Raw genomic sequence first — 26,705 nt, 5'->3', positions numbered from 1 at the left:
GCACAATAAATAAACAAACAAATAAATAAATGTGAACTGAAAAAAAGTTGTGTTAATAATGCCTTGTGATATTATTCAACATAGCAGGCACAAAGTAATATGAAGTATTACAAAATGTTATATTTTGAAATCTTTCATGCGTACTCCTTACACACCTGACTGGTCTGAGAACAAAACACCAACTTAAAAGAAAATCCCATAAAAACGTATAAAAGATAACCTTTTGAACCGTTAGGAATAACACATATTCATTACATTAAGGTACATGACTTTCCTGCTCAAATTAATGCCTAAATGTACAAAGTGACTTGCACAGAAAACATTTACAAAGTTCTCACTAAGCTTTCTGGTATTTGGAAAACAGAAGTAATTTTGGTGATTCTGACTAACCAACAAGAGACATTTAGTCTGATTTCACTTCAGAAGAGACAAAAAAAATATTTGAAAAGACAAACTTGTATTATTATACCATTGTCAATATAGTACTTGAAAATGGTCTCAAAGCAACAATATTATCGTTTATTGCGATAAATTCTGGGACAATTTTTCATCCGGTCCAAGTATGCAATCATGACGGACCTGGTTTCAACTGTAAATAACGTTTTCCAAATTTAGGTTGTCAATCAAATGTTAGATTGCATTTTATTACAAAACTGTGCAGTGTAAATATCAAGCACTTTCAAGGAGTTCATACAGAAACCAAGCACTTTCCAAATCTTAAACACTGAACTGTGTTTGGCATCGCTAGTGAGTAACAGTTGAAACAGGAAGTGAGTGTCTTACCCAGCTTGAGGGCCCCAGCCAGGCCCCTGATGACGGTTACTGGGTTGGCAGGGTTGGTGCAGAACTGGTGGAGGGGGGGGAAGAAAGCGTCCCTCTTGTTCTCCAGCTGTAGAGGCAGAAAGCAGACAGCAGGGGGCGTCAAGAGTGACCGTTACTCTCCACACTGAGACATGAGGAACCCTCCTCCAATAAGGTGGATGGACGCACGTAAATACTGGGCGTCGGGGGGTTGAGCTTGTCCTTTGGCAGTGGGGGTGAGGGTGGGCCGGGCGGGCGCGGCGGGGGGCAACGGTCCAGGAGGATGCTGCTGGTCGACAGGCCGTTCTTCCCCAGGTTCCTGCAGACAGTGGGGAGACGTCAGCGCTAAAAATAAAAAACCCACCAAAACTCACAAGAAACCAGGCAGCAGAGCGAGGCTGCAACACCAATCCAGCTGAAGAACGTGTGTGATGGTGATAAGTGGTGCTGTGAGGATGCAGCACCACTCTGCCACTAGGTGGGGGTGTAGGTCATGTTTCCTGTGGGTGTGATTCAGTGGAAGCTGGAGTCCTAAATGAAAACACTGACATGGAATAAATGAGGTAGAGGAGAAGATGAAGGTTGGAATGGACAGCATGTCTGACCGGGATGAGAGTCCAGCATGATGGATGGCTTACGCTCACACACACACACACACACACACACACACACACACACACACACACACACACACACACACACACACACACACACTCTTCTACCCATCTTAGGACTTCACGCCGACTCCCATTCATTTTAACTGCATTTAAGCCAAACGAAGACATTTTCCTTAACCCTCACCATTACTACCATACATCTGATCCTAACCATTATCCATGTCCAACCCTTCACACAAGGGCTGAAATGATTAATCGGGTTAATCATAACTAATCGATTATTAAAATGATCAACTAATTTAGTAGTCGATTAAGTATTAGCTGGATTTAACAATTTCCATTTACAAAAAACATAAATCTATATCTTGGCCTAACTAAAACTTAATTCACGAGAGCTGAAACAACTAATTAAATTAATCGTAATTAATCAATTATTGAAATAGTTGTTAGCTAATTCAGTAATTGTTCATTAACTGGAGATATGGTGCTGAAAAAAAGGAAGCTTGCTGAAAGAAAAAACAAACAAACATCACATTGTAGAAAAAGCATGTGCATTTCAATTTCAACTTAAAAAAAAACAACAACCTTTGCCTGTAAATATGTTTTAGCCAAACAGTGACTTTGTTGTAGCAGTTCAGATTTACTAAAAGAATGCAGTTATTGAATTTTAGGCAATACAATGTTTATTTTCTTATTTGAAGAAAATTTATTTGTATCTTTCAAAGTATTTCTAATATTGTATAAAAAAGGCTTAAATTAAAAATCTGTCAGAATGTCATACTCTTTTTCAGATTATTCCCCAGAATAATCCATAGATTAATCGATTACTAGAATAATCGTTAGTTGCAGCCCAAACTCACACCTCAACCCTGAAGCTGAACCCTGACCCTAAGAAACACGGGAACCAAAGTGCAGTTCTAATACGGTGACCTCCAAGGCCCGCTGGTCTTCACAAGTTTAGTAAACATGCTAGAAATAGTGCCAAGAAGAATAGCTGAACAAGAACACACTCACACAGGAGTTCATAAAGAGGCGGGGGTGAAAGCCAGACGTCTAAATCGACTCCAAGAGCCACAAAAATAAATCCATCCTCATTCCTCAGATCTCTGCTTTCACACCGGAGAGAATTCACGGTTCTGCTAACGAGACCTGAACACGGCGTCTACCGGGCCGCAGCTGAAGGCCGTTACGCAACAGCTCACTTCCCACCATCCCACCAGAGCGCGTTGATGCTTTTCCAGGGGAAACGCGCAATGTAGAAACCTGCATCTGATCCCGCAGGACCAAACAACGTTCTGATCCAAACTTGAGTTCTAATGGAGAACGGCTGAGGAGGAAGACGTGTTCTAACCAAAGAGCCTCAGAGAAAACCCCGGTGGTCAGACTGACCCGTTCTGAACATGCCACAACTAAACAATGCCTTCTGCTTCGTGTGTGAAACCATTTCAAAACAAATTGTAATTTTAGAACAAGAAAGAACAATAACTTTAGGCAGAATGTAATCAATTAAACATGAATCGATGTAAAATGCTGAAGACAGTTTATCATCTTTGAAGCCGCATCAAGGTGCTGCTTTATTCCTCATTTACAAAACTGCCTCTGCTGATGGGTAATTCAACCAGTAATCACTGTTGATCAATCATCTGATGGCAACTCATAATTATAAATCAGAGCTTGTGTAAAATATGGAAGCAGATTACTAAGGATAACTACCATCTCTGCACCAAAAGCAGCAGCAGCCAGCCAGCTGTGTGCAATGGGTCAACTTCATTACTAGTGAGAAATGTTGAAGGATAAACCAGGGTTTCTGCTCTGATTTAAAAGACCATTTTAAGACCGTTATGAAAGAAAGTTCAGACGTCGATCATGAAAGACAAATTTTTGTTCCTTACATTGAAGTAAAGCGTTGGAGAGATCGCGATGCACCAAATGCTGCTCTCAGATCAGTGCCAGCAGTGGTGACAGTTTTCTGGGGAGTTTTAGTCGCAGCAGGGGGGGAAAGCTGATGTTTCTGGGGTCTGCTTGAGGCTCTTGGCAGCGGCTCTGCAACATTAACTCCAACTGTGCCGAGTGTTGTCGCACAGAATGCACCCAACACCATACAGCTTGGTAACGGAAGTCAGCCAATGGCAAACACCAACGCTGTCCAGTCAACACGCAATATATTTGCACTTAACCCTTCATGGATGCCAAAAAATAAATAAATAAATAAAAAGCTAATTAGCAAGCAAGGGTATGTCAGTAGCACAAAAAAGCTAACCAGCATAACAGCAGCATAAAAAGCTAGCTAGCAAGTTTATACTAGCAGCTAGTTCAGTGTTTCTCAACCCTGGTCCTCACAGCCCCCCTGCTCTGCATGTTTTAGATGTGCCTCTATTCCAGAGCAGCTGATTCAAATGATTGCATGACCATCAAGTACTGCAGAAGCCTGTTAATCACCCAGAGATACAATTCAGGTGTGTGGCAGAAGGGAAGCATCTAAAACATGCAGGACAGGGGGCGGTGAGGACCAGGGTTGAGAAACACTGAGCCAGTTAGCGGTAGCATCAACTGCCTAGAGCAGAACATCAGATGTCTGCAAGCAACTCAAATCTTTAACTGACAGAAAAGTCACTACATGTGACTCTACAAGTCAATAGTCCTGCTACAACAGACGTGAGTGACATATCTGAGGCCAACTAACATAATTGTAATTCAAGACATTTTAAAGTCTTAATTTTATATATGCAAAATGAATATCCTTTAAGGGTGCGTGGACACCCAGTAAAACTGCATGGAGTTTGTTTATTTGCAGTCACTGGACACCAGAGACAACAGGAGTCACTTGTCAATCTGTAGAGCTGCAGAAAGGAATTATTTTTGATGTTTCAAGGTAAACTCAGAGGTTTCCAGAGCAGAGAGGATGAAAGCAGCTCCTGACCTGCAGGCTTTCAGCACCTCACTGGAGCTGGGGTAGATGGAGACCGACGACCATGGAGCCAGTCCAGCAGGCAGCGTCTTTCTCTGCGGGCTCCGGGAGTCCTCTGGGCTCTTCCCGTTGAGCGTGGGCCCCTGGCTGTTGGACGGGCTGTTGAGGCAGGAGGGGCCGCTGGCGGTGTGGGGGTCCGCCGAGCACGGCGAGGGCGTCGGGGCGACCGACAGCGGGGAGGAAGCCGCCGAGTGCTCCGGCTTGGCGTGGAGAGCTGGGAGGACGTGGTTTATTTTCTCTGAGGAAGACCCTCCATGGTTACTGTCGTCGTGGTTACTGGTAGCGTTGGCTTTTCCCTTTACAAAGGCTGAGAGTTGAGGATTGTCTGAAGTGAGCGTTGCACCAGCGGCCGGGGATGCGGGCTGCGGCGGGCTGGCGGAGCGCTCCTGCACCCGCGGCTGGACATGATTAGTCAGTCCTTGCCGGGAGGCGGAGCCAGGGCTGCGGGGCGCTCCTCCATGATGCCCGCCGGCCGCCTCGGGACCTGGTGGCGGAACGGCAGCGGGGACGGTGCTGCCGGTTTTGTCCCCGGAAGGCGCCGCCGTCGCATCTTTGGTGTGTACCCCTGAGGTAGTAGCGGAGTGGGGAGGCGAAGACAAGTGGTTGGGCGTGGTCTGGGGGGAGGTGGGGGAAAGGGAGGAGGCTGAGGAGGAGGCAGTGCAGGGCCCGGAGCAGAGTCCAACCTGATTCAGAATGCCGGAGGAGGAGAAGGAGGTCTGAGACGGGGAGGAAGAGGAGGAGAAAGGGGGTTCTCCATCAGGACCTGCCGGATGGGAACCTGGACCTTTTAGAAGCCCCTGTTGGGAAAACAAACCAGAATCAGAACCCAGAAAACAGATCCATGTTTATGAGTGAGTAGATCTAGTAATATCTAGATCCATAAGGACAGATCTATTCAGTCCAACTCTATGCTTTATGCTCTGATCGACATAGTGCTTTATTATTTATTTTACATTATATTCAGAATTCCTGATTTTGTTACATGTCTGACTAAAGTAGCCCAGCAGTTAAAGTTGTTTACATGTTTAACCAAGCTTGTGAAGCTATTTGTGTATTTAAGTGTCTTTACTGGTGCAGTTATCAAAGAAATTTGTAATTTAGAACATTAATGTCTGTGTTTAGAAAAAATATTTTTCAAGGAGCAGTATTATGTATTTCAGGCATTTAGTGCCATTTTATAACACAATCAAGTAACTGTTAGCTTTATTTCTAAAAATGCTACATATGTCAAGTATGACTTTAATTTAGTATCTTGAAATTGGGCCTCTGTCTCTTTAAGAAGCTCCTGCTCTTTCTGAAACTCTGCCTTCAGGAAGTCATCACAGCATGGCTCTTCTATTAACCCTTTAACAATATTTTCACCAGCGTTGAACTGAGAAGTAGCTCCTATAATGAGATCAGCAGATGTGCAGCTCCACCAGGTGTTTGCTAATTACTGCTGGCTAGTCTGAAGGAGCTGAGTGAGGAAGGGTTGCTCTGTGAGGCTGAAGCTTGGTATGTTTTTGATGAGGGAATAAAGTCATAACATGATGCTAAGCTCAGAAGAAGTTATTTTTTTGTATAATCCAACTTCTTTAAGTCAATTCACTGCTGTTTTTCTGTATTGGACTGGAATCAGCCGATACTTAGCCTCTGATATTGGTATCTAAAGTGAAAGAAGTGGATCGGTGCAGGAAGCGGTGCGGTACCTGAGTGGTAGTGTTGCGTGGTTGGCTCCTCCAGGTCTCGTCTGCGTGACTGGGACTGGTGTTAGTGCTGCTGCTGGTGGTGCTGGGCTGACTGGTGGCGGTGCAGGTGTGAGGTAGAGAGTTCTGCTGCGGGTAAGGCACGTTTCCGTTGCTCGCGCCACCACCGCTGCCCAGCCCCGCCCTGGCATTTTTAAGGTCCAGGTGTCCTGGCAGACCCGCCAAAGGACTCGAACAGGATCCGTTGGCTGTGGGCTGGGGGGTGAGGGGGGGTCGACCGGCTGCGTGATTTTTAGGAGAGGAGTGGGAGAGTCCCGGGTTGTGAGGGGGGTCCGCTGATGGGCCGTTGGGGAGGCCGGACCGCGGCTGGCCGCCTGCTGCTGCTGCAGCAGCCTGCTGCCTCATCTGAAGCACAGCAGAAGAAGAACACTCCAGCTCTGATGCTAAACACACATTTAGCGGGTCTTTAATGGAAAAGTCAAACCCACCTGCTGCTGATGCTGCTGCATGAGGGAGAACTGGTTCTCCAGCTGCTCCAGCATGTGCTGCCGGGGGGGCGTGAGGCTGGCCCGGTTGCTCCGTAAATGATCCAACAGCTGCAAGTTACACAACACTGTTCAGTGAACTCAGCACAAGATCAGTAGTTTTAATTGGAGAGTCAAAAAAAAAAGAAGAAAAAAACCCGGGTTTGCTTGATTGGTTTTCATTTTGAGGAACATTTTTATGATTTATTTAGACACGTTGCATGTTGTTGTTCACATCCGCAGATTTTGCATGTGCTCACAACGCTGGAGACGATTCCTTTACTTTCCATCCAGAGCGGCGCTGCCGCGGTAGAACAATTCCATTAACTAAATGAAACCTGGAGACGGAGCCGTTATTAATTTAGTCCAGAGCGTCACAGCAAAGGGCAAATGACGCAGAAAAACTGTTGAACAAATCAAACCCACTTAATCTTTTTCATCGCTCTGTCGGTTATGCCACACACACACGCTGGAGGATGGGATCTCGCATGCAAGGCGCGACGTTGCAACGTGTCTATAAGTTAGAATATATATGTGCATATATACATTATAATAAATTTTTGATAAATCAACGCTAAGTGTACAAATCTTTCATCTCTTAAAGTGTAAAGACTGCAGATTTTGCATGCGTAATGTCTGTCCTTTTTCCATCAAACACTTCAACATTTTTCATATTGCCAATTAAAATGCAGCTGAAGTGATTTCCGTGGGGTTTTTTCCCCCTAATTTTTGGCGCTGAAGATGAGAATTTTTCTGAGCAGAGGAACAGCTCGGTCATGATCTTTTGCAACAGAACTAATAAACCCCAATTCACTTCAACAGGAAACACCAGACGCTCTTAAATGTTGAGAAGTTTGCCTACCTGGATCTTCTGTGGCGTCAGATACCAGCCGGGGACCTGCTGCTGATTGGATCCGTTTGCCAACGAGTCGGCGGCACCCTGAGGATGACACAAAAACAAACCTGTGTGAGCTCTCCTTCTCAAGCCCCGCCCCTTCAGCTGTGATGACCCCTCCCCTCCGGGCTCTCTGCAGTACCTTGACCTGGCTGGCGGTGCGTTTCTTTTTAGCAGGACTGGCCAGCGGGTCGGTGTGGCTGCTGGCGGACGGGCCTCCCTCCCCTTTACAAGCCTGTGGATCCAGCAGAGACACTGCTTCAGAGGACGGACCGCAGTCAGAGCAGAAACAACCCACAAGCTCAAACAGGCTTTAAACTTTTCTGCAGGGACACTGAAAGACGACAGTGTTACAACATCTACATGCACATGGATTTTAAAACAATTCAATCCCACAAAACTCCCGGATCCTAATGGGTTGTGGCCAGAAAATAAAGCTGAATTGTTCTGATTTACTGTTTGGTCTAACGTGGTTTTAATATTAAAGACTTTTAATAACTTTGGCTAAAAATTGGTTGTCTCCAGGTTTCAGCAAGTCAAATTTAAGACTTTCAAGTCCGTTTTAAATGCCACCTTAGATGAAATTTCAGACAGAAACTCTAAATATAAGGGTGGTTGGGGAAACTCGCTGCATTATAACCAAGCAAAAACAGAACTTGGCTTTGTGCGCCCATGAAACTAGCAAGCTAGCTAGATTAGCAGCTACTTACCGGTAGCTTCAACTGCCTTGAGTTACACAATGCAGTAACATGTGCTAGTGCAACTCCAACTTTTGATAAAGTCTCAAGAATTTTATTTATTCATTTATTTTAATTTACAAAATTTAAGATCTGTGACTAACATATTCAAGGGTGAATGAATTTAATATACATATTTTAAGGCCTTGATTTTAGCCGCACAAATTTAAGACTTTTAAGGACTTTTTAAGGATGTGTGAACGCCCTGTTGAATTTCGACACAGAATGACAAGAAGAATACCAGTAATGGTTTTAAATCTAGTTTTCTTACATTTTTTGTTGCATAATTTTCTATTCTATAGTAGAAAAAAAATCTCTTCGCTAAATTTTGTTTAATTCATCAAAATGTAAATAAAATAGTAGTTCTTGAAACATACATTTCTGAGAGTAGATATTTGTATATTATAAGGGATAGTGTATATTCATCAACGTAAGTGCATTAAAATCATGGACGTATACCAGCTTCAGCCACTAGGACTAATTTTCATCTGTAGCCCCCTGGCAGGTCGATGGTAAAAATAGTAAACAATTGGCATAAAATTTACAATAAAGTTGTAAGTTATATCTAAAATTGTAAATTGTCTTTTTTTCTAAGCATCTTGTGACATTTGCGGCTGGAAACGAGTTTCATTTGGCTGGCCTAAGAGAAGAAATCCTCTTTAGGTTGTAGAGGAACAGAATTATAGAACCTTTTACATCCGTCACAAAAACAGACAAGCTGGGATGAATGATTGTCACTTTGCTGAAATAAATTCATGCATCCAAACCTTTACATGCAATGTCTTGCAAAAATAGTTTTATTACTCACATTTTGTCGCAGAACATTAAAACTTTGATTTGGATTTTATGAGATAGACCAACACAAAGTAGCATAAATCTGAAATGGAAGGAGAATAATTATGGAAGAAGATGTTTTGGTCAGACAGACACCGCACCTTCTGACCCACATGAAAAAAAATGATAAAAACTGAGCAGGCATCACCCTGAACACGGCGTCTCAATGTAGGTTTTCCACAGTTCTTAAGGTTTATTTCTGCAATAGTTATATTGAATTTCCTCAAACTAGTAAAACATTTTTAGATCTTTTTTTTTTTATTAGGTGGAAACATACGTGTATGCTTTTTGCTCTGTGTGGGGTCCCAGACAGATCGCACTGACTCTGCGTGTGCTTTTATGAGAGCGTTTTTTTTGCGTTGTTTCAGGAACTGACGATCTGGCAGGACACTCCCATTGTTTCCCCGTTGTCTGACCATGACAACGGTCCCACAGTCTTAGGAATCACCTTAAGACTGGGTTGCAATGCTTGCAGACCCCTGTTTTAGATTAAGGTGGGCAGATGTGACAGCATGGCCTAGTTAAAGTACAGATAACTAGGTCACTTCACACGTATGGCTCTAAAAGAGTTTTATCTGGCTAGATCGAGAGTAAAAATGTCTTTTTAGGTTGGAATGCTAGCAGACTGATGGTTTAGATTAGGGTGGGTTAATATGTTAGAATGGCCTAATTAAAGAACAGATCTACGCCCCCATATTGAGATCCTTTCCAACAAACCTGACACAGTTTGAGATATTTTCCCAAGAACAACGATTGGCGATCTGAGCTTCTGTAAATCATGGACTCAGTGGGTCAATCCCATAAAATAAATGGACATTTTAATGAGACAAAATGCTTTTTGCAAGGCACGCATGTCCAAGCATCTGAGTTTGCTGAATGAGTTGCAATGAGTGGACAAAAATTACAAGAAACGTGGGACAGGAATTGCTCTGCATGGAGAGTTAGCGACAATTCTAACAATCTGACATCTACTGAAAAAACAAAACAAAACAAAACAAAACAAAAAAAAAAACGGGGCCTCGCTCCGTCTCTTTCTGATTCTCACCTGCTGCGCCTGTGCTGTGTTCAAGGCCCCCTGCCTGGACGTGAGCTCGGCAGGAATGGGAAGGCTCCACGCCTCCTCAATACAAGGAAGCATTTTACTCTTATTCTGTAGACTACTTGGGTGAAGGTTACACAACTGAGCCTGGGAGGAGAAATTGTGTGAAAACAACAAACTTTAGAGCCTGAATTGGAAGTCGAAATACTCTAAAGAGGAGGGAAAAAAAAATAAAAAATAGTCTTGCTCGCTAAAATAGCGTCTCTACCTAGACATAAAAATAGGAGAAATGATTAATGTCGTGAATGTATGCTTTAAAAGTGAGAGAAAGACACATTAATATGAATCATTATTCATATCTATGTGTTCAAAGGCAAAAAAAAAAAAAAAAAAAAGCACAATATGCATTTTAAAAGCTGATTGCTTTGGCAATGCTGGGCAGTTATCACAGCACCTGAATGCACAGACACCAAAAAGTACTGTACGACATTAAACACAGCAGGCTGGAGGGGGCGGGGCATGGGGGAAATGAGGGCGGGGCTTCCACCTGCAGCAGTTTGATGCGTTGCGCGAGGGCGGCGGTGTTGAGGCACGCTTTGCTGCGCGTGGCGTTGATGTAGCACTTCATGGCGTCTTGCAGCTGGCCACAGGACTCGTACAGCGTGCCCAGGTCCATCCAGGCGGCGGCGTGGCTGTGGTCCAGCTGGACGGCGCAGATGTAGGCCTGCAGGGCATCCATGGGCTGGTTCTGCTGCTGGTACAGTACACTGCAAGCAGAGAGGACGGGGAGGGGACACGGTCCAGAACTTACTTTTTCTAACTATATCTCTTAATCGTCACATGCCGTTACACTGTGCACTGGAGTTTGACTAGGCCGTTCAGGGTTCTGACCAGACCACCTGCATTCACATGCTTGCTGTGTTTTCTGTACATCTTGTGGAAAGCTGGAGTTTGCTTAGGGAGCTAAACACAAAGACAAGTTTGGTCCTCCCCATCTTCATTTCTCCATTGCTTTCCATTTCCACACATTCTGGTTCAAATTTAAAGGGTTTAATATTGTCACACAAAAGTTACTGTTCTGACTGGACGGACCTAGCATACATCATGCACCGCAGGGTAAACAACACGGCGATGTCCGTGTGACAATATTTTAGTTGCATTTATAAAAATTGAACACCTTGCAGTATTTTTACTGTATAGTTCCAACATCTGAAATATCTCAAGCAAATATTATTATTACAACTAATCATGGATCCCTTTAAAACATTTAATATTGTCCTTCCTCTTCATAATTCTGTGTATAAAACACAAAAGCTTTTGCAGGGGATTTTGTTTTTCACACAGCCAACTATAAAACCTTTATTATTCTTTCCGCTCTTTGCTGCACCTGATTCCTCTCTCTAATGTGAGTCTTGCATCTTGTTCTACAGCCAGACTTGCTGACATGCTCTGCTCTTACCCTATGGAGCACCAGGTGTCGGCGCTGGCCTCAGACTTATCAATGGACTGGCGGTAGGAGATGAAGGCGTCCTGCACCTTCCCGATACTGGAGTAGCACCTGCCCGACAGAAAGCAAAGCCAACTTGAAATCATTGCATTTTAGGAAAACGACACACTTCATGACTCATGTCAGTCGGACAGAGATTGCCACAGCAAAAGACCATCAATCAATACCAGAGTAGTAAAGTGTTGTAATCTCCGAGGTTTAACGTTGAGCTGCATCTTAAGAACAGATTTGTTCCAAGACACAGGAATGACTGATGTTTCTGAGACACAATCGGTGCGTTCACACTGCAGCCTGAAGTGACTCAATTCCGATTTTTTTGATGTAATGCGACCTGTATCTGATCTTTTCATGGCAGTGTGAACAGCACAGGTCGGATTCTTTTTCGAATGTGACCCATATCCGATACCTATCCGATTCAAATGCGACCTAACGTTCAGGTCGCATTCATGCGAACTGAACGTCACTGATTCTCAACAAATCTCATTATTCTGCGTCCTGATATGCGCAAGGGGGAAGAAATACAACAACCATGACGGATTATATGAGGATTAAGTTGTTAATATGCTGCTCCGGCCGGACAACAACTTCAAATGTGTAAGCTAAGCTCCACCGTTAGCCTCCATGTTTACTTCCGCAAACACTGAGCACTTCTTCTTTTTATGGCAGTTGGCAGAACACTGAGAATGCTGACGCTATTGCGCCCTCTACTGCGCATGCGGGACACTTTCAGGTCGTTTGCCCGTTCAGACTGCAGAACGCATACAGGTCGCATTTACTGGCAGTGTGAACGGGCCCGGCAAAAAAATCGGAATTGAATCACTTCAGGCTGCAGTGTGAACGCACCCAATGTGTCCTGCCACCCAGGGACAAAAAGCTACTCGGCGACGATGACCTTCACTGGTTTCATCTGTCAAGTTGTCAAAGTAGCAATCACAAAATAAACATCAAGCCTGAAAACATAAAACTGTAACAGACTGGATGTTTGTGTTGGAAATCTATGAATATTTTTTGGTGTTAAATCCTGATACACCCATGGAAGCTGTTGTCAGTTGGTTGCTATGGTGATGGAGTTGTGCGTAGGAGAATACGAATAGTTTAGAGTTGCTCTTCAATGGTTTTTCTGCATCGTTTTCCCTTTGCTGTGGCACACTGCACAACATCAATAACACTCCATCTCCAGGTTTCATTTGTGAACTGTTCTACCGCGGCAGCCCGGCTTTGGATGGCATGTAAAAGAATTGTGTTTATGCCCTCCAACATTGTCCGTATGTGTGAAATTTTCCGGATGTAAACAACCTGACTGTCGTGTGTATTCCCAACAGAAGCAGCCAACGTCAAAAAGCTTTAAGGCGTACCTGCCGAGAAGGTACCAGGACTGGCCGGAGTTGGGGTCTGCTTCTAAAGACTTCTGCAGACACTGGATGGCGTAGCAGCCCTTGGAGTCCTTCTCCCTCAGCTGCTCCACGGTGTGATGCATCCAGCCTAACGAGCAGCAGAGCAGATCAGCTGTTAGTCTTCAACAGCTCCTCTGAGCTGCAGTGGAACCTGGTACGGGCCGGAACAATGAGCCTCCATCCAGACAAAACGTGCGCCGCTGTGGAGACGGCCGACTCCACCCGGGCCCCCGTCCCCTTAAGGAACTTTAACCGAACAGTGGAGAAGGACGGACAAAGCAAGGCAAGTGGCATTCTTCAAAAGGCTTCATTTGAAGCACACACACACACACACACACACACACACACACACACACACACACACACACACACACACACACACACACACACACACACACACACACACACACACACACACACACACACACACACACACACACCAAGCTGTAACAAGCCATTTCCAACAAACAAGGTCGCTCTGGGAGACAGACCAAAGCAATCACAGCCCAACTCTTCTCCCCTCCACATCCTCCTATACACCTGAAGCATGCTCCAATCGTCACCATGGAAACCCCCAGCAGGCAATGATTAGCAGTACTTAGTGAGTGTGGCTGTCGAAGCCTTGTTTTGATGCAGTAGCAGAGCAGGAGAAGCAGATTGGTTTGATTTGATGTGGTTTTATTGAGGAGCAGGAGATTTACTGGGGTAGCTGCAGATTTCAGCAAGTCAAATTTAAGACTTAAGACCTTTTTGATGCCACCTTTAATAATATTTAATAATGAAAAAAAACTATAAATATGAGGGATGATTGAGGGATCTGCTGTATTACAATAAAGCATAACATAAATTGTGATATTTCTGGGCTCTGTTTGTGACTCTTGGCAGTAGCTATGTGCTCTCTACACCCTCAACTCCCACAATGCCTAGCTTTTCTTTTTTTGGCAACAGAAGTGAGCCAGTGGCAAAAACAAACCTTATCTAGCCAACTGATGCTAAATTTGCTCTTAAATGTGGCAGTATTATGTATTTTCCAGCCACATAGTCCCATTTCATAGCACAATCAAGTAGCTGTGCTGCCTTCAGTTGTCATAAAAATGCTGGCTACATCAAACATGAGGAAGTCACCACATCATCAGTCCTCTATTAAGTCTTTAACAACGTTTTTATAAACATTTCATTGAGAAGTAGCTCACAAAAATGATGGCGCTAGAGCTGTAGAGCCTAGCATACGTCATCTACCCAGAATGCATTGCAGTGTAAAACAATATGGCGACAAAGCTGCAGTATGTAACCACAAAAAACGTTTACTTGTTAAAATTGTTACAATGTCATGACAGGATGAGACAGATAAACCATTCATCTCCTTCACTCCCTCCCTGAGCCAAGAGGAAGTGTCACAACCAATCAGAGCCAAGGGGAGGGTCTTGGTGCCTTCAATCACTCTGGTGTACTAATGGCAGTAACAACTTTCTGTTTATCCTTTACACTATTTATCTACCGTTATCGGTGGCCATGCTAACTAGCCTAGCACTGACAACAGGATATGTTGTGGGGATCCAGTTGCAGCATAGCATAGAGCAGGAAGATTTCTACAACTATTAAAAAAAATAAATATTTGTTATAATACACAAAAATCTTTCCTACAGTCTCAGTAACTTCTGTCCTCTAACACAACTGGACCAGTTTTACTAATAAATTTGTCCTCTAAAAAACACCATCTTCTCAAAGACCAAAACTTTATGCCTGAAGTACGCATGCACACACACACGCGTGCGCGCACACATACACACACACGTTTTATCGTCAAGGCAGGGGGATGGGAAACCAAAACAAACCAGGATAAGTTGCAGCACTTTTGCTACAACTTTGACCCATAGGAGGAAATAACGGACCAGGAGGAGCCACTTACCCAGCTGCTGCAGCGTGGTGGCCTTCACCTGAGCAGGAAGGTTTTCCATCTGCAGCAGACTCTCATACGCGTCTTTCGCCGCTCTGTGTTTCTTCTGTGGGACAGACAGATTGAGACGCAGAGGCAGTTAGAGGCAGACAGGAGACACGGCGTTTTATGGCCCTATCTGGACACAAAGGCAGCAGTCGTCCTCACACTGCTAATGACCAGACAGAGCCACTAATTTAGAGGAAGGGGAGGAATAGTACAGGCCAGACGCCACACGACTGCCAGAGACAGACAGGACAAAAAATTGCATTAAAAAAAATGGTAATGGTTTTTCTAAAAAAAAAAAAAATTAATAATTTAGAGGTTATGGAAAATATTTTTCAAACAGTGCCTTTTATTTCAGTCATCCTTCTGCGATTGATATGGATTTGGATTTTTAGGATCAGGCTACCAATTTTTTTTAATTGTTTAATTTCAAGAATATAGTACGATGGCGTATTGGGGGCATTGAAAACAGGGGGGGAAGCAGCTCATTTCTGCCAAATATAAATTAAATTTTGATATTGATCTGAAATATTCTAGAAAATTTTTTAGTCTTAAAAGTAAAAAGTTTTCAACTTTTTAAATTCATGAAAATTCTTGAAATTTTGATAAATAAAAAAAAAAAACAGACTTGAAAATTTCAAGAATTGAAAGTTTTATCCCAGCAAATTTACAAAACTGCCATCTGTCAGAGTGCAGATGAACCGATCTGAACCAGTTCATCAACTCCCACCAGCCTGATGAACACCAGCCTGTCTCTAATTGAAGTAAAGGTTTGAATTTACTGGACAAATATCTACAATATAGCTAAAGGAAAGGAAGCACAATATACATGCAAGCAGTGAAGCCTGGAAAACAATTTATTATTATTAAGACCTTCAGAAATCTGCAGGTCAATTTGTAAGTGGGAGATATGATGGCTTATTGGGGCCACTGTAGGTAGAAAAAGAGTCCAAGAAACTCAAATTCTGAGGTTAACTCAGACATTTTGCATAAGAAACGAGTAAATTCTCTAAGCTCAAAAAAATGTGATTTGCGAGGGGAGAAAAAATGGAAATTGTGAGGTTAATCCTGGACTTTTTCTTGAAACAGACATGGGAGTCTTCTGGGATCAAAAAGTCAAAAATATTCGACTTTACAAGCTGAGAAAACCTGCATGTTTTCTCTAGAGAATATGTGAAACTAATTTCAAAGTTTTGGAGTATTTTTCTCGCAATTATTCAATCAGTGACACAAACAATTTCAGCAATTTTTTTAGTGGAAAATATATGAAACTAATTTAGAAATTTCTGAGTTTGTTTCTCACGGATATTTGACTGTCAGCGGCCAGGAAATTTCCACTTTTTTTTTTTTTCAAAAAACTTTCTGAGCTGAACGTTTTTTTCTCATTAATTTACAACTTGACTCAGACAGTTTTATTATTTTCTCTAGAAAATATTTTAAATCCATCTTAAAATTTCTCATACTTTTAGTCTCACAAATTTGTGACTTTTGGAGCTCAGAAAAAGGAACAAAGAAAATTTGAGGTAAATCTCAGAAGTCAGAAATTTTCTATCTACAGTGGCTCTAATATGCCGTCACTAACACAGCAGGGAATCATTTCAAATGTGATCTGCTTACCTGGATTTCATACAAATGGGCGATGTGGAACTGAACTGGAAGACAGAAAAAGAAGAAGAAATTAACCATGACGACAATCTGGGAGATTTCCCATCCACCCTGAGGACGTCCATTAAAACAGACTGCCAGCAGTATGGAGCGCAGATGGGCGGGGGGAGTTTAACACTCTCCAGTGTAATCATGTAATCTGAAATCACAGTCTGCATGTGTGATGTGTCAGGAAGTCTTTTCAGCTCCTTCCTCGTGCTGTCTCCTAGGCAACCTGCGTCTTAGTGCTAGTGCGGTCGGCAGGGAAATGGCGAGGTTGGAGTATAACTAGTTAAAGCTCCATCTTGCAGCGCCGCACTGCTTCGGCTTCTAGCTACGACTTACTTTCAGCTTTGGACAAGGTGCAGAGATTAGAGTCGATCAATGCCAGCTGGAAATGCTGCAGAGACAAAAGAAGAAAAAGGGTTTTGGTTGTTTTTATGGAAACAGGATCTCATGTCTGTGTGATTTGTGTCATTAAAAAAAAAAAAAAAAAAAAATCCGTGGGCCAATATCTGATGGAAATACGAGCGCTGCTCCAGTCTGATCCCCAACAAACCGTGAACAAACCCGGGTGACTGGAACATGAGAGGACGGCGGACGCTGCAGGGCTGAACCAGACAGGTTTTATCTGATGGAGCCCGAACTCTGAACCCCGCCACCACAGGAAACACAGAGATCGTTTCTTACACCGCCTTTGAACGCATCACCAGAACTGCCATTTCTGCAGGAAAACACCACCCTAAAATTTACTTTATTTGAGCTTTATGGTGTTATTCCCTCAACAAAAACGTACCCCTGGAGTCTTGATTCTTCAAACTTTCATGCATGTCTGAGAAATCCTTGAATTGCCTGCGTCAACCGTTCAGGGCTGCCTAAACGTTTGCTCTCAACGCTCTGCCTTGGAGCTGAAGTCTCCTCACAAAGCCTTCCCCCTCCATTCAGTTCCTTCAAACTAGTCAACAACATTTAGCAAACACCTGGTGAAACACTTCTCAGTGCAACACTCCTAAGAATGTTGTTGTGATGACTTCCTGAAGGCGCAGTGTCAGAAAAAGCAGACGCTTCTTAAAGAGACTGAGGCCCAATTTTAAAGTGTTAAACTGCAAAGTCAACATTTTGTTTTTAGTCATGTTTGACATACAGTACGTTTTTATAACAGTTCAAGATAACGGACTGTTTCGTAAACAGAGCGCTGCTGTGTGACCTCAACATTCTTCTGCACATGTGGGTCAGTTTGGGGTCAGAAATCATTCACACAGAAGTTTCTGCAGTCGGGTTTAATTTGTAGCATGAAGGACCACGCAAACAAAATTGAATTTTATCAACAAAAAAAATCCGAATTTGACATCAAGACCTGCTGAGTGAACATAGCCATAGCTACCTGATGGTGCCATAAAATGGCACTATGTGCCTGGAAAATACCCCTTCAATGTGCCCTCCATGTCTGAGGCAGTCAGCTTGGCTGCCACATCACAGAAAGACACATACTGGTTGTCATCCATTTAATCTCCAGTGGCAACACTCAACAGCATGACCTGAACAGGCAACATGAAAAGACCTTCAAGTCATCCAAACATTGATGTGCAGCTGCACTAACAGAGGGCCAGTTCCATCATCAGACAAAGAACAGATGTTTCTACGTTATTTTAGGAGTGAAAGAAGCAAACCTCAAGAAAATGGTTAGACCTGACCAAATCCAGCAGGCTGAACTGTCTCATTCATAAACAACAGATTATAACTGGTACCAGATCGGGTCAGCAGCAACTCCAGTGTGGAAATTGTAGGACTAAAAATGAAGGAAAGGTAGCCATCATTATTATCTACCAGAGAGGAGGACATGCAGTCAGAGGGACCACAAAACCTTCTGCAGACATCAGCTATGAAGAGCCAAGTTCAGGAAAAGCCACACATCTATCCATACTTTAGGATGTTTGACCCGAAGTGAGTCCAGCAGATAACAGGAAGGCTAAAGGTCATCTAGCAGAGTTGATCTGATTGAATCCTTTCAGTTTTCAACCCGTCTATCCTGGAAGATTTAGGGTTCATTCACACCAGATCTGTCTACTCCGCTTTCATCAAACTCTGGTTTGTTTGGCTAGAAAGTCCAGTTTGTTTTGGGAGATGTAAATGTGCAAACAAACTGATGCGGAACAAAAAAAAAAAACTCTGGTCTACCTAAAAAAATCTAGGTTTGGTTGAAGTGAACTCTGGCAGCATATGTCAACGCCAACACCAGAAGCAATAAGCGGACTATAGCGCAGGGTGTTCTGGGTAAGTACAACCAAAACAAACACAAGAAACTTGTGCTAGTGGGGGGAAACAAAAGAGAAATCCTGTATCCACTAAAATCGGACTACTCCATTTTTGTTTACATCTTGTGAAGGAGGACGTTGTACTCAGTGTCTCCTTCGGTTATCGTGTCATTTCCTTCAGTGGTTCTTGGTGCAGCACCAACACAGGCCAGGAGGATCTCGTACAGCTCCACTCCGTTAATTCGTGGATGTACGCAATGAAGAAACACGTCGAGGAGGCGCTCCTAGACGTGACCTGGGAGAACAAGCCAGTGGTCTGATAACTTTGTAAACAATGTAGTCGATGATGAGGAAAAACTTTCGCTTGTCCAAGCCTAGCACCAACTATTGGCATGGCAGGGGCATTACACCTTTTCGATTTATGCCATTTCTGTGTAAACAAAGATTGTAATTAGAAAGTCTTTATGTAAACGTGTTAATAGAAACGAAACAAAAATTCCATTTTCGTTGGATCATTGTCGTGTAAACGGGGCCGAAACTGATGGAAGTTGGTGTATACCGTCTTTTCCTCTTGTCACTCACAATTTAAACAATCTCCAGACTGAAAGGGAAATTTGGTTTCTGAATCGAAAACCCTTTGAATCGAATCACTAGACTGAAAGATTTGTGTCTACTGCATATATAAGACGCATATAACAGTTTAAAATATCCACTGCATGTTCATTTAATCCGTCTTCAATAGATTGCTAAAAGCCTGTTTTACATCAACTGCTCTCTCACACATTGTGACATCGCCTCTGTTGCTAAGGGCAGGTTACCTAGAAATAAAAAAAAATCCTTTTAAAAGCTGGTCTTATGTCTTCTTCTGTCAGGGAGACATTAGACTGGGTTCAACTCAACCAAAAATTGGAATTCCGTCTCTACATCTGTAGGTGGCTTCAAGGTGACAGGCAGCGTGACCCTGTGCGGGTTCACGCATTCGGAAAGGAGCCGACAGTATCTGGGTCACGTTCTGAGGACTAGAACCCGCTGCAACCACAAACAGCCAGAAGGTACTCCTCTGGCAAATCCGTGAGGATTTCTGACGAGGCGCGCGCTGTTATCCGTCATCCAGGCCGAGGCTAAACATAGCTCCTACCCCAGGCTCTGCTACACTCACAGTAAACGTCAGGCAGATAAAACCTATCCAAATTACTGCATGAACAAATGAAAGGAACCAGCTCACAATGAAGTGGCGTTTTAAAAGTCAAGCATTAGCAGTTAAAAAAAAAAAAACATCACCAAATCCCACATGCCTTGATTTCAGAGACTAAAAGGCGTTACCTAGACGGCGGGTCTTCCTCAGACTTCTCTATCCTTCACACTCGCTCTACAGCCGGCCAGATAATGCCGCAGGATTGTCAGCTTGGCATTCCACCTCCCTCCTCACATCTTGCTTTCCTCATTCTCTCCCCCGTCTCTCTGCTGTCTTTCTTTTTATCTGTCTCCCCTCCCTCCCTCCTCCTCTCTCCTGGTGTCACTGATTACCATTCAGCAGACGGCTGCAGAGGAGAGAGCACGGAGATGACACACAATACCTCAAAGCACGCACACACACGCGCACCAGCTTCCCCTCCTTCCTCAGATCTGTTCTCTGCAGCTGCGGGAGGCAACAGCACACAAACACGTTTCCCCTGAGCTGACGTAACGAGCGCAGGTGGGATTGATGAGGACAGGTGCGACGTATGTAACGTTTGGTTCCTAATGGGAATGCAACAGGTTCAGCATCTGATCAGGATCGTTCACGTCTTCCCTTCTTTCTCTACCTTTATTGTGTCCCCGTTCCTCTGAATAGGCGCCTACTCCTCCCTGTAGGTAACTGGGGCAGGCATGTGTGAGATTCTGTTGGTGGGAGTGTGTGGCTGTGATAGTCTGTGAGCGGCTAGCAGTGACTCAGGACCGAGAGGGAGGGCAGCATCCAAAATTAAGGACAAACAGCATGAGCAGCCTGCTCAATGCAACACTAGCTGCAGCCAGAGAGGGCCTGATTTGGTCTCAATGTCGCTCACAGGGATTTCTCATCAGAGTAGGCAGAAATCACATGAGGTGTACCCCAAGGTTCAATCCTCGGACTCCTCTTATTTAATGACTACATGCTGCCACTAAGATGAATTAGTAGAGAGGAACGGATCCGATATCAACATCTGTATTGGTGCGTACAGATAATAAGCCCGAGCTGTAAGGGCAGATCTATTCTGTCTAATTCTATCCTTTTTACTCTGAGCGACGTAATGCATTTTTTATTTTACATTTTATTTAGAATTCCTAATTACACTCTCAGACATTTGAAAGAAGGCTTGTTACAGTTTAGTTTTTACATGTTTGACCAAGGTAGTCAAACTACTGCTTTTGTCTAGGGCTGTTGTAAACGAATATTTTAGTAATCGAGTAATCTATCGATTATTCTTACGATTAATCGAGTAATCGGATTAAAAAAATTCTAAAATGAAATATTGGTAAATCTGGCATAATACCGGTGTTACTATCAGATATCAGTATCAGTCCAATTTTTCATATTTGAGCATCCCTAACAGTTGCTTTTTTGTAGTTTAGAAAACTAACCTGTAACAATAATAGCTCACTTTCTAAGTTAACCAGAAGAAAAGTTATAGAAAAATCTGAAATTATATTGAATGTAATAACAAAGAGGCAGGCTCACAAATATGCTTATAAAAATGTCTACAACCCAGCTTTTAGTTTATGTATTCATCTTCAGTGAGTTTAATAGATTAATTAAACTCACCTTGCCACCTAACCTGTCACGCTTTGGGTTTGAAAATACAGGAAATGCCGCCTGGAGTGGGAGGAGAGGGCGAATGAACGAACATGGGGTGGAGGGGAGGAAATAGACCAGCGGACTGACGAACCGTTAGACCGGGGGACGAACACGGGGGGAAGCAATACGGGATATTTACGACACCTTCACTGGTCACACTCAGAAACTCATCTACCAGCCATGTACGATGCGCTCCGCCACCCGTTTCTTTAGTCCGGGATATGAAATTTATTGTGCGGTTCGTCGGTAAATGAAGTCCCGGCCGGAACACCGTGCGCTAACTAATAAAACATAAATTAACGAAGCTTCGAGGCAGGTAAATTTTCCTCGAGGAATTTTAGTAATCGAGGTACTCGAATCATTCGAGGAATCGTTTCAGCCCTACTTTTGTCAGTTTCACTTTCTTCATTATTTTAAATCGGCCGTTATACTCCTATTTGCACAGACTAAACAAATTGACGTTGTGTTGTTTTTACATGTTTGACCAAGACTGTGAAGCTACTGGTGCATTTCAGTGTGTTGTACTGGTGCAGAGTTATCAAATATATTCGCAATTCAGTACATTTATGTCTATGTTTGAGTCAATTCGGCACTTTTTCTGTATCGGCTCGGTATTAACCGATACTAGACCTCAGATATCGGTATCTGTATGTTTATCATTAGTGAAAAAGTGTACTGCTGTGTCCCCATTAGTAAATCAAGCAGATGATACACAGCTCTACATTACAAGTGACTCCAATTAATGGGTAATTGTGTTCACTGGCTGCTTATCAAGAAGGCACATTTTTAGGGTAACGTACCTCTAGTCCGATCTTGTGGGAACAATTTATTCGTTAGGGACCACAGTTGCTCGCTAATAGCTGAAATCTTAGATCAAATAAACCAAGTATACCATAACATGTATTAATACGCATTAACAGCTATACTGCAGAAACTAATATTTACAGTTTTCCTTATTTCTTCTCCTGTGGCTACAGCCAATCATTGGCAGGGAAAATCAACAGCCCTCCTGTATTGGCTGCTTTGTAAACTCCAGTCAGTAGCGTGTCTAGTTTTGCGCTGAAGCATTGGCGTTTCCCAATCTTTAGAATATTTTAGATATGGTCTGAGAAATAATATGCATGCAGCAAATTTTTCCGTGAATAATGCGAGTTGCGTCCCACAGAAGAATCAGAGAATAGAGAATAAATCTGTCAATACTGAACTGGGAATAGACGAGGGTCAACTGTGTAAGAAATTAAAAACTACTCTGGTTATTCTCTTAAAAAACAAAATAAAAATAAACTGCTTTGGACACACCAAGCACTGAAGAGTTTTAGGGGTTCTCCAACAGTTAAATCTGAGAACAGACAAGATTATAAGTCATTTTTCCACATGCAAGACAAGTCTTAAGGGTTTCTGTAACCTTGTTGATGTAAAAGGTCAGATTATATTCAGGAATATTGTTTTTGCACAATATTGTGTGATTTGGAGTTGGTTGTCCAGGAACAAACAATCTATGACAGAACGTCTGGACCATAACAAGGCCAGGGATCAGATCACAATCTGAAAGTTTCAGGCTACAGCAGGGCCAGAACCATCTGGACAGATTTGGTTCACAGGTGTAAATTTTATTCTTCCTAATAACAGCTTTTGTCAGAAGAACTGGAGACATGGAGTCTATTTCAGGCTTCCAGCACAGACCAATGAAAACTGACTCAACACCAACTGTACTGGCCTTTCATATCCAACACAGACGTCTTGTTGATGTAATCCATCAGCAGTCAGCCATACTGGACTAGATTTAAGAGACTGCTTGAAATAAATTGTAAAAGACAAAACATTTTAACCAGTAAATGTTTTTTCCTGTATATCACCTGAACATCCCAGAACTCATCACTCAGCCTGTTGTTCTGATTTACCTTTAAGCTGGACTCGTAGTCTGTGTTGACTTTGAACATGAGCCCCAGTCTCAGATGAATTTCTTTTGCTCGGGAAAACGTTGGGTCGATGTAAAGCACCTCTTGGAACGCCTTAATTGCCCTGGAGAGAAAAAAGTAAATAAAAAAAATCACAAGCTGAAAACAAAAGTCTGACTCGGATAACTGCCCTGCCAGAGTATTTAATATGTCAATGTCAAATGTATTTATATAGCACTTTACAACAGGTATAAAACTGCACCAAAGTGCTGTACAAAAACAACACCACAAATGACAAAACAGAACACACGTCAATTAAATGCCAAAGAGTAAAAATGAGTTTTAAGAAGCGATTTAAAATGATCCAGGCTGTGGGCAGATCTAATCTGGAAAGGTAAGTTATTCTATAAAACAGGAGCAGCAACAGAAAAAGCTCGATCTGCTTTCCTCTTAAGTCGAGTTCGAGGAACTGTAAGTAATAACTGATTATTTGATCGTAGCGTTCTGGACACAGACTGGAAATTTAAAAGGTCCCGAAGATAAGGGGGGGTTAACCCATTTAAAACTTTAAAAGTTAACAAAAGAATCTTAAAATCTAAAATAGGGGCATATAACTGAGGAATCCATTTAGTGATTTCAAATAACCAAAAGGCTCCTGGATGTCCATGAAGGCTGAGAAACTCAAAATTAGAAGCTTAGGATGCATTGCAATGATTAGAGCCAAATGGTTTCTAAATCAAATCTTTAGGAATAGTTGGTATTTACTATAGGATTTCATTTTTAAACAAAAGCACTGATCAAACAAGCTGTTTCAGGTTAATATGTTAATTCACAGCACAGAGAAGTGTCTACATGGGGATTATGGTAACAGTTCCCCCTACATCAGTCCAGCTGTCATGACTCCTCCTTCAAAATAAGAGTTTCATGCGTCGAAACAACTGTGGTTCTCAAAATAAAAACCACTCTCCTTCATATCCATGTCTAAGTATATTTATTTGTCTTTATTTTGTTTTTGTAGTGCTTTTAGTATTATTTTTTTAATTATGCAAAAACTTGAACTGCCTTGTTGCTGAAATGTGCTAAACAAAAAAGATTGACTTCATTCAGTTCCATGAATTTTTTTCGCTCGGGAAAACGTTGGGTGGATGTAAAGCACCTCTTGGAACGCCTTAATTGCCCTGCAGACTGTGCTACACCAATCTGCTGTAAATAGAAAATATCATCACCAGGGGCAGAACATGAGGTTTAACCGCCTTGAGTCACAGAATTGCCTATAGCTAGTTTTTGTAACTACATATAGCTTGTAATATGCAAGTTAGTTTACATATAGCTAACTTTACATAAAACGCTATAGAAAGCCATTTTACATATAACCAGCTGTACTTAACTCTGTGACTTAAGGCAGTTGTGACCAACGGTAACTAGTTGCTAATATTCTTAAAGAAAATTTAGCTCTTTTTTTTTTTTTTTACATAAAAAAAGCAAGCTAGCTTTACGTAAAAAACTAGCTATTTTTTACGTAAAGCTAGCTTGCTATATGTAAAAAAGCTAGCTAACTTTTTTTACAGCTAGTAACCAGTAATCACCACCACCTTGAGTCACAGAATTCAGTGAAGATGTCTGTGCAACTCAAAGGTTTTCATTATAGTAAGATTTAAGACCTGTGATTAACATTTAATGCCAACATATTGTTTCTCAATGAATTTAAGATAATTTAAGGCTTCAATTTTAAACAGATGTACAATTTTATAAGGATGCACAGACAACCATCAATCTTGTCTTCCAACATACAGTTAGGACATGTTTATTTAGGAGTCAATGAGCTTAGTGTTTTATACACAAGGTAGTTGAATTTCTGACACCAAGAACCTTTTTTGGGAGACAAATTGCTCTAATGTCTTAGAGATGTGTAAAGAACTAAAGATAGTATTTTTTTGGGTCATCTTAATACCAATATTGGAAACGGTCAGTTTGCTATCTCGCTTGAATGCTTTACACGAATGGCTCGGTTCAGAGAGAAGATGAAATATAATGCAGAGTAGCACTGAGCTCAGTAATGCATCCTCCCTGAATGGACAATATGTTCCGGCATGAACCTCAGAGATGTGGCTTCTCAGTTTAAGAGCATTCGCTTACTGGAAGATTCAGGAGGGGGCTCTCTGAATATCTGCAGAATGCTTTACAGCAAACAGCAACAGCTAACTGTTTTGGCTCATAGCATCAATATGATGCAGAATACCCTTGGTATTTTCAAAAGCAGCATTGAGTTTTGGTACCAAAAAAGGATCATTTAACAGAGAAACCCTCAAGATTTTCCTTGGACACAATCTAGTGAAATGAAATAATGTGATCATGTTCGCCAACATGAAGCCAGCCCTTTTGATAAAACAGAAGCAATCCTACCTGCAGCAACGAGCCGTTTACAACTGAACCCACTTGCTGTGTAACTATAGCAACAATAGCAAATGCATGTCAGCGTGCAGCCCTTTTTCCTGTATGAAAAAGCACTGTGGTCTCTACTGAACATGCCACACACACACACACACACTGAACTCAGTGCCCCCAGCACCTCCCCCTCTCAGTTTATGTACTCCCTCCCTCCCTCCACTCACTGTTTGCCCTCTCCCTCTTTCCCTCCCAGGCTGCATCCAGTGAAGCTCCTCAGCAGGATAGACTGTACCACACAGCAACATGACAGCTCCAGTAAAACAATGAACACACTCCATTTTTTACTGTAAAGCCTAATCAGCAGCTAAAAGCTACTTTTTAACTAAACATAAAGCTAACTCCCCCATTTGACTCACAGATGCTAGCTGGTTAAAATTAAACCTCCACTTAAGCTTTTTAAAACATTCAAGCCACCCAACACACTAACACCCCAATGAAGCAATACTCCCCACCTGACAGCTCAGCATTCCTTCAGCCTTGGTCTCCATGACGTAGTCTGTCCCCTGGACCCAACCTAATAACAGCCCTCCCCTCCCCCAGCCCTGGCAGAGTGATGCTTCTGTTCAGTCTCCAGTTCACAGTGGGCATGTTAGATTGGAGTCAATCGGGGCTTCTTTTTATTCACAGATGTTTTATGAAGCCAAAATACGGCTATTGCTACTTCTGTGGCCAGGGATACAGGTGACTACCTGCAGTCACTTG

General features: G+C 42.6%; 1 protein-coding gene across 2 annotated transcripts in view; it reads right to left on the bottom strand.

Annotated features, from left to right (window-relative positions):
• Positions 1 to 26,705, bottom strand: part of kdm6a (lysine (K)-specific demethylase 6A) — a 41,683-nt gene that overhangs the window by 5,126 nt on the left and 9,852 nt on the right. The window contains exons 6-20 of one of the 2 annotated variants that reach the window (XM_015006079.2): positions 23,559 to 23,679; positions 16,933 to 16,987; positions 16,561 to 16,595; positions 14,911 to 15,004; positions 12,963 to 13,089; positions 11,560 to 11,658; positions 10,648 to 10,867; positions 10,107 to 10,247; positions 7,633 to 7,725; positions 7,458 to 7,535; positions 6,560 to 6,667; positions 6,075 to 6,476; positions 4,339 to 5,183; positions 991 to 1,120; positions 784 to 889 (exon numbers count right to left, since the gene is read on the bottom strand). In XM_015006079.2, coding sequence (XP_014861565.2) covers positions 784 to 889; positions 991 to 1,120; positions 4,339 to 5,183; positions 6,075 to 6,476; positions 6,560 to 6,667; positions 7,458 to 7,535; positions 7,633 to 7,725; positions 10,107 to 10,247; positions 10,648 to 10,867; positions 11,560 to 11,658; positions 12,963 to 13,089; positions 14,911 to 15,004; positions 16,561 to 16,595; positions 16,933 to 16,987; positions 23,559 to 23,679 — 2,654 coding nt within the window. Of the gene's footprint in view, positions 1 to 783; positions 890 to 990; positions 1,121 to 4,338; positions 5,184 to 6,074; positions 6,477 to 6,559; positions 6,668 to 7,457; positions 7,536 to 7,632; positions 7,726 to 10,106; positions 10,248 to 10,647; positions 10,868 to 11,559; positions 11,659 to 12,962; positions 13,090 to 14,910; positions 15,005 to 16,560; positions 16,596 to 16,932; positions 16,988 to 20,165; positions 20,976 to 23,558; positions 23,680 to 26,705 lie in introns of those variants that run through there. The other variant, XM_015006082.2, reaches the window with a different exon arrangement.

The sequence above is a fragment of the Poecilia mexicana genome, unplaced genomic scaffold (assembly GCF_051168715.1).
Source record: "Poecilia mexicana isolate PSO_F unplaced genomic scaffold, ASM5116871v1 scaffold_2, whole genome shotgun sequence".
NCBI classification, from domain to species: domain Eukaryota; kingdom Metazoa; phylum Chordata; class Actinopteri; order Cyprinodontiformes; family Poeciliidae; genus Poecilia; species Poecilia mexicana.
The sequence above is the reverse complement of the archived record's forward strand: the minus strand, read 5'-3'. Positions and strand labels throughout refer to the sequence as shown.